General features: G+C 52.9%; 1 protein-coding gene across 1 annotated transcript in view; it reads right to left on the bottom strand.

Moving 5' to 3' along the window:
- dab1a (DAB adaptor protein 1a) overlaps positions 1-7500 on the bottom strand; it is a 27803-nt gene that overhangs the window by 10527 nt on the left and 9776 nt on the right. Inside the window, exons 2-5 of the mRNA XM_084676113.1 lie at positions 6358-6497; positions 5909-6007; positions 2258-2389; positions 689-808 (exon numbers count right to left, since the gene is read on the bottom strand). Coding sequence (XP_084532239.1) covers positions 689-808; positions 2258-2389; positions 5909-6007; positions 6358-6497 — 491 coding nt within the window. The remainder of the gene's footprint in view (positions 1-688; positions 809-2257; positions 2390-5908; positions 6008-6357; positions 6498-7500) is intronic.

The following is a 7500-nucleotide window of genomic DNA, read 5'->3' as shown; positions in this document are numbered from 1 at the left end:
GGAGGAGGAGGGAGGAGAGACGGTGGAGGAGGAGGAAGGAGGAGGAGGAGGGAGGAGGAGGAGGAGGAGGGGGAGGAGGAGGAGGAGGAGGAGGGAGGAGGAGGAGGAGGAAGAGGAGGGAGGAGGAAGAGGAGGAGGAGGAGGAGGAGGAGGAGGAGGAGGAGGAGGAGGAGGAGGAGGAGGAGGAGGAGGAGGAGGGAGGAGGAGGAGGAGGGAGGAGAGACGGTGGAGGAGAGAGGCGGAGGAAGAGAGAGGTGGAGGAAGAGACAGGTAGATGCGATTAGGAGTTAGGCCAGGAGGAAGGAAAACAGAGAGCAGAGAGCTACCCAGCATCATCAACATGTAGCGAATCCTCAACCGAGAGATGGAGACGCAGAGATGGAGAGATGGGGGTGATCGAGAGAGATAGAGAGATGGAGATACAGGGTGAAGGAGAGACAGAGAGAGAATATTGGAGTGAAAGATTAAAGTGTAGATGAACAGACGATAGAGGCAAGATTTGCCAAAATAATTGGGCCCCAAAAAATCAAGGCGAAAAAACGTCTCTAAGCGTGTGTGTGTGTGTGCGCCTGTCTAAGCATGTGTGTTTGAGAGCGCGAGTGTGTGTGTGTATTTCAGAGTTTGTGTGTGTGTCTGCACATGGGTTTTGTGCGTGTCTCAGCATGTGTGTGTGTGAGTGTGTGTGTACCTGATAAACAGCCTGTTCACATTGCTTGTCCTTCTGGGCTTTCTTCTCCATCTCCTCTCTCTGTTTGATCTCGTAGATGAGCTGGAACAAGTCCCGCAGGTCCAGAATGACCGGTTCCGCCTGCACACACACACACACACAGACACACACACAGACAGAGAGAAAAATCTTTTACACACGCACAACCACACACTGCAGCATACATGCACACACACACACACACACTCCAGTCCTCCTCTGTCATATTCAGATGACACGAGCCCTGCCCCCCCACACACAGCCCCGCCTAAATCCCTCACAACAGGAGCACAGAGACGTACACAGCGTGTTCCACAGCGACAATGAAATATCAAACAAGCATGAATATTTGATAGGAGCTTAGTGAGAGCAGGAGGAGTTCACTCACTTGCACTAGCATCTCTTTTCATATTTTAGTCATGTTCAGGAACCCAGTTATGTCAGACTTCTGTTCTCCCACACATACTCTCTCTCTGTCTCTCTTTCAGTCTCTCTCTCCTTCTCTCTCTCTCTCCCCCCCTCTTTCTCCTTGTCTCTCTCTCTTTCTGTGGTGTTAAATGAGGAGTGACTGAGCAGTTGATACAGTCTGGGCAGATCAGACCTGGAGTTCACATCAAAGTGTTTTTGTTCTGTACTCATTATACACACACAAAGTGTCTTGCACATACACACACACACACACTTTCTCTAATACATACACCACACCGCACATTCTTTCTAACCCTCTCTCTCTCTCTCTCTCTCTCTCTCTCCTTTTAACAGTGCTGACAGAATCATCTGAGCGTTCCGCAGAAAATCGACATAAATGGAGTCTAGCAGGGTGTCAACTTTTAGATGACTCATAGAGTATGGAGTCTAAAGAGTGTGTGTGTGTGTGTGTGTGTGTGGATCTCCCAACATATGAGACAGAGTTTACAAGTAAATGAGGGAGAATACAAGTCAAGTGTGTGTGTCCATGAGATTGAGAGAGAGACATAGAGAGACGGAGAGACAAAGAGAGAGAGACATAGAGAGACGGAGAGATCATTCAGCATCAAGTGGGTGAATACACATGTGTGTGTATGTGTATGTGTGTGTGTGTGTCTGTGCTCAGGTTGAGGCCTTGAGAGGATGGATGTGTCATTAGTGCAGGTGGCACATACTCAAACCGTCATCGACTCACTATGGGAAATCAATAACCCCAGTCAGACCCAGGCAGGGCCTCCAGACAAAACAAGCAGCTAGCAGACACAACATCTCAGCCTAACATCTCCAGGACGGAGGAAAGCACTCAGTCTCCCCCCCCCCCCCCACACACACACACACCAGCACACACACACCAGCGCACACACCAGCCGTGTGAAGGAAATCACAACCACAAGAACATATCCTGGCCAAAAGAAAATACATACAAACACACACAGGATTTTTTTATTCAAGGGCTGTTCACGAGAACATTGTCTAGTGTTATTGAGAAGGGACACGGGTGAGTCATCGACACATACACACACACGCACACACACGCACACACCAGCACACACCAGCACACACATGGATACACCCCATACTCACAGACTGCGCCGTCTTGATGGCCACGAAGCGGTGGTTCCCCTCCTTTCCACAGACGTAGCCGAAGGCGCGGTGGTCGGTGATGTCCTTGGCGATGTAGGAGATCTCGTGGACGGCATGGTGGTGCTGGAGGACCTGAGGGAGAACAGGCGACAGCAGCACAGCGTCAGAGCCCTGGGCGGCACAGCGTCAGAGCCCTGGGCGGCACAGCGTCAGAGCCCTGGGCGGCACAGCGTCAGAGCCCTGGGCGGCACAGCATCAGAGCCCTGGGCGGCACAGCGTCAGAGCCCTGGGCAGAAGCCTGTTAAGAAGCTGTGACAGCCACAACCCAAGAGATGTCCCACCCCATTAGCAACGCAGCCAAGACAGACCCAGCAGGACTGCCTGTGTTTCATTCACTACAAGGAGGACCCTGTGTGTGTGTGTGTGTAGTAAATACCCACTGCTGGCCTGTGTGGAGCGTGCCAGTGGCAGATGGCACTGTTGTCTCATATAGGTGGGACGTTGGTCCAGTGTGGGGAAGTGGGGTGTGTGGAGGAGGGGGGGGGGGGGGGCGGGGGTGAGGTGGGACCAATCACAGTGTCATGTCTCTATAGGTTGTTAAAGATTATCACTTCAACTGTGCCCGGTGTGTGTGTGTGTGTGTGTGTGTGTGAGTGTGTTGCTCAGAAACCCTGCCTCTGAGCATTCTTTCCCCATCCTGGATAAGTGGTCATGTACAGCAGCATTGGAGGAACAGGAACGTCTTGGAACGTCCACAGACAAACAGACAACACAGAACAAACAGGACGGTGAACAGACTGACACTGCCTCTCACTGTTTCTCTTCAGTTCATCTGGAGCCGCACAAGAGCAGCACAGCCACCATCAACAGCTAGGTGGCGCCACACAAAGGTGGCTGATGTCTTCTATATTTAATAAGTAGACTAATGATTATTACCATCCCCCTGATTGACCTGGAACTAATAACAGCTGGCACACTGAGAGAGAGCGAACGTAAGGGTTCGCCAGAGGGAGGTAGAGAGAGAGAGAGAGAGAGAGAGAGAGAGAGAGAGAGAGAGAGAGAGAGAGAGAGAGAGAGAGAGAGAGAGAGAGAGAGAGAGAGAGAGAGAGACAGAGAGAGAGAGAGAGAGAGAGAGAGAGAGAGAGAGAGAGAGAGAGACAGAGAGAGAGAGAGAGAGAGAGAGAGAGAGAGAGAGAGAGAGAGAGAGAGAGAGAGGGAGGTGAGCAGCAGGAGTTATTGACTAATCAGCTTTAGCAGTATGTTGATGGGGGGATGGTGGGAGGTCTTTGATTAGAGGAGAAGAAAGAAAGGGATGACAGTCATTCAGTCATTCTCCCCGGCGCTGCTCCAGCAAGAGCCATGTTGATGGACACACACACACACACAAGCCGTAAGTCTTAGAGGAAATGGGATCCAGGCCCTTGAGTGTAATGCGACTATTGAACCAAGATGTCTCCCGCCAGGCTGGAGGGGGCCGTCCTCCCTCTCCTCCCCGCTCATGTGCGCCCCTCCTGGGTAGACATCCGGCAGACCGAGCAGGGGAGTCTGTCAGGGCTCCAGGAAACCAGCCCCCGCTATGCTAGCAGTTAGCTGGTAGCATGGAGCTGCCTGGTAGTTAGAGATCAGAGGCAAGCCACCGGTACTGTTGTGGAGAGAGACGGAAACGGAAAAAATAGGACGGAAAGAGATGGGGGGGGGGGGGGGGGAGTGACAGAGTAAGAGAGGAGGGAGAGACTTGGGGAAAGGCAGTAGAGAGAGGAGAGAGAGAGGGAGAGAGAGAGAGAACTACAGAACATCTCATTGGAGCAGGCAGCACGACACAGACACCTCAGCTGCATACTGATGGTCTCTTTATCTCCTTCTGTTTGTCTCTCTGTCTCTGCCTCTCCCTTTCTCGCTCTCTCTGTTTGTCTCTGTCTATCGCTCTCTATCTCTCTTTCTCTTTTCATCCGTCTATCTCTCTCTCTCTTTGTTTGTCTCTGTCTGTCTGTCTCTCTCTCTCTGTCTCTCTGTGTGTCTCTCTCTCTGTCTCTCTGTGTCTCTCTCTCTGTCTCTCTGTTTGTCTCTCTCTCTGTCTCTCTGTGTCTGTTTGTCTGTGTGTCTCTCTGTCTGGGGTGTGTTTGCTGTGCAGAGGAGAGCTCTGAAGCCAGCAGCCATGAGATGAGGGTGAGAGGACAGTGAGAGGACAGTGGTACAGGTCCAGACTGGGGCTGGCTCCCATAGACGAGGCCCTTCACGCTCGGGAACTCATGACCTGGCATGGCTCTCATGGTCCAGAGGAGGCGTGTGTGTGTGTGTGTGTGTAGGAAGGAGTTGTTTCTGAGCAGAGAACGAGCCCGAGCCCGAGACAGAGAGAGAACGCCAGCCTGCCCTCTGCGAGATTAATGTTCCCCCTCTCCCCTCCTCCGTCTCGGGCGGCTCCTCCCTCCATCATCCTCGACCTTCCCTCCTCCGTGAGAGAGGCCATCCATCCATTTGTTCTTCCCTTCGTCCGTCGCTCCTCCGGCTGACTGATGCAGAGAGTTGGAATGAGACTGTCAATCTCCTCCACCATGCCAAAGAGTCATTCCCTTGTTCCTTCTCTCTCTTTGCCTCTCTCTCTCTCCCCCTGTCTCTGCCTCTCTCTCTCTCTCTTTCCCTAACTCGATTTTTTCCCCCCATGTCTCTGTGACTAGTGAGAGGGCGTAAAGGGGAGATAAGGAGGAGGGAGGGAGGTTGGAGAGCAGGGAGAAGGCTTCCACTCCTCCTGAAATGCTGGGAGGTGGGATGTACTGAGAGAAGGGATGGAGGCTAAGGGATGAGGAGAGAGGGATGAGGGAGGGATGAGGAGAGGGATGAGTGATAGTGTCTGCATCGTGGCAGCTGCGTGGGATGCTGCAACTTCGCCCTGCTCCTGTCTCACACCCTCCACACTCTGAGTTACTGCTGGGCTCTCTGTGTCCGACACACACACACACACACACACACACACAGGAGACCTGTCGAGGTGTAAATCTCAGGCTTACCGTCTCAGCCTCTAAAGCCTGGTTCAGAGCTGCTGCTCTCCACCCCCATTCACACCCAGCCACAAACAGGCAGTTAAACAGGCACACGGACAGATAAACAGACAGGCCGACATAAAATAGGCAGACAGACAGAGATATAGGCAAACAGACAAACAGAGAGACAGACAGACAAACATAGAGACAGACAGAGAGACAGACAGACAGACAGATAAACAGACAGAGACAGAGACAGACAGAGAGACAGACAGACAGAGAGAGAGACAGAGAGACAGACAGAGAGACAGAGAGACAGACAGACAGATAAACAGACAGAGACAGACAGACAGAGAGACAAGAGAGAGGAGACAGACAGACAGACACGGAGAGATGACCAGGCAGACCCAGAGCGCCAGGCAGCCAGACGGGACAGGAGAGAAGAGGTCGTTGTGAAGCAGAGAGCGTCTCTACTCCTGCTCCATCTCACATCAGACCAGCCGTGTTTGCGTCTGCAGGGACCTTGTTCTGTAGGTCTCAATTAGGTCCTTCTGATTTCCCCCGGGGCCCCCTACCTCTCAGAGATGCCTCATTAACAGGACACAGATATACACGCTCAAACACACTCTCACACACACACAGGCTCACATGCACCCCCCCCCCCGTCACTCACCCCTGACTTCTCGTCGAAGATCTTGATGCCTCCGAACGAGACGGTCAGAAACACTTTCTTTTTGTGCTCTCCTTTAGAGCGCGCTGCAGCTGCTACCCCCTGGAGAGACACACACACACCACACACAGGTTTACATATCTGCAGAGACAGACTTACAGGCAGTTCACATACATGTTCCTGGTGTGGGCTTCCTCCGCCCTCCACCCCTCCTCCCCCTCCACCCCTCCTCCCCCTTCACCCCTCCTCCCCCCTTCACCCCTCCTCCCTCCATCCCATCCTATTAACACCTTCTCATTCCAGTTCCCTCTCCACACCTTCCTGTCCTCATCAGTCACGTATGCTATGCTAATGACATACTCACTCCTTCAACAAAATGTCCTTTTTATTAGACTCCTCCTTGCCCCCAACCCCACCTTGTCTCACGCCCCCCCACACCCTACCTGCCTTACCTTGAGCTTCATCATGGAGTCCTGACAGAGCTTGTCTCCCCGGGCGGCCGTGACCTCATCCAGCCCGATGAGCTTGGCCTTGTAGCGGACGCCATCGCCCTTAAAGCGACGGATGAGAGTGCTCTCACTACGATCCTGCCCTGGAAACACACACACGGGGAGGGTCAGCACACGCGCGGGAATGTTCTCACACACACACACACACACACACAGACAGACACAAACAGAGGTACGGTATGTTGAGGTTTTCTGTTTGTGTTTGCAAGGAACACTGTGTATCCAGGAGAGATACAGTGTTAGACAGTGTTAGACTGCTCCTTTACAGTACTCTCTCTCTCTCTCTCTCTCTCTCTCTCTCTCTCTCTCTCTCTCTCTCTCTCTCTCTCTCTCTCTCTCTCTCTCTCTCTCTCTCTCTCTCTCTCTCTCTCTCTCTCTCTCTCTCTCTCTCTCTCTCTCTCTCTCTCTCTCTCTCTCTCTCTCTCTCTCTCTCTCTCTCTCTCTCTCTCTCTCTCTCTCTCTCTCTCTCTCTCTCTCTATTCTTTCCATCAATGATGCAGTGACATTTTGCCCTTATCTTCTCTGTGTACCCCCTCTCTCAGTCCTCCCGTGTGTGTGTTGACCTTGCAGTAGCCTCGCTCTCTCACTGTGTTACCTCACAATGCTGCTCTCTCACACACAATGGACCTGGAGGGAGAACACTCACCAGGCTAAACAATCCTCCCCTGGGTCTCTCCCTCCCTTCCTCCCTCTCTCCCTCCCTCCCTCCCTCCCTCCCTCCCTCCCTCCCTCTCTCCCTGGCTCTCGCTCTCCTTCTCCCTCCCTCCCTCCCTCCCTCCCTCCCTCCCTCCCTCCCTCCCTCCCTCCCTCCCTCCCTCCCTCCCTCCCTCCCTCCCTCCCTCCCTCCCTCTCTCTCCCTCTCACTCACTCTCTCGTTCCCTCCCTCCCTATCACTCTCCCTATCCCTCTCTCACAGCTGTACTCCGTCTTTCAACAAGTGTTGTACTAAAACACAAAGTGTGTGTGTGAATGTGTGTGTGTATGTGTGTGTCTCTGTGTGTGTGTCTTTGTGTGTGTGTGTGTGTGTGTGTGTCTGTGTGTGTGTGTCTGTGTGTGCTCAGGTGACAAACTGAGGCCGTGGCTTCA

This window comes from Hypomesus nipponensis, chromosome 16 (genome assembly GCF_054491055.1).
Source record: "Hypomesus nipponensis isolate SF chromosome 16, ASM5449105v1, whole genome shotgun sequence".
NCBI classification, from domain to species: domain Eukaryota; kingdom Metazoa; phylum Chordata; class Actinopteri; order Osmeriformes; family Osmeridae; genus Hypomesus; species Hypomesus nipponensis.
This window is presented reverse-complemented; position numbering and strand designations above follow the sequence as displayed.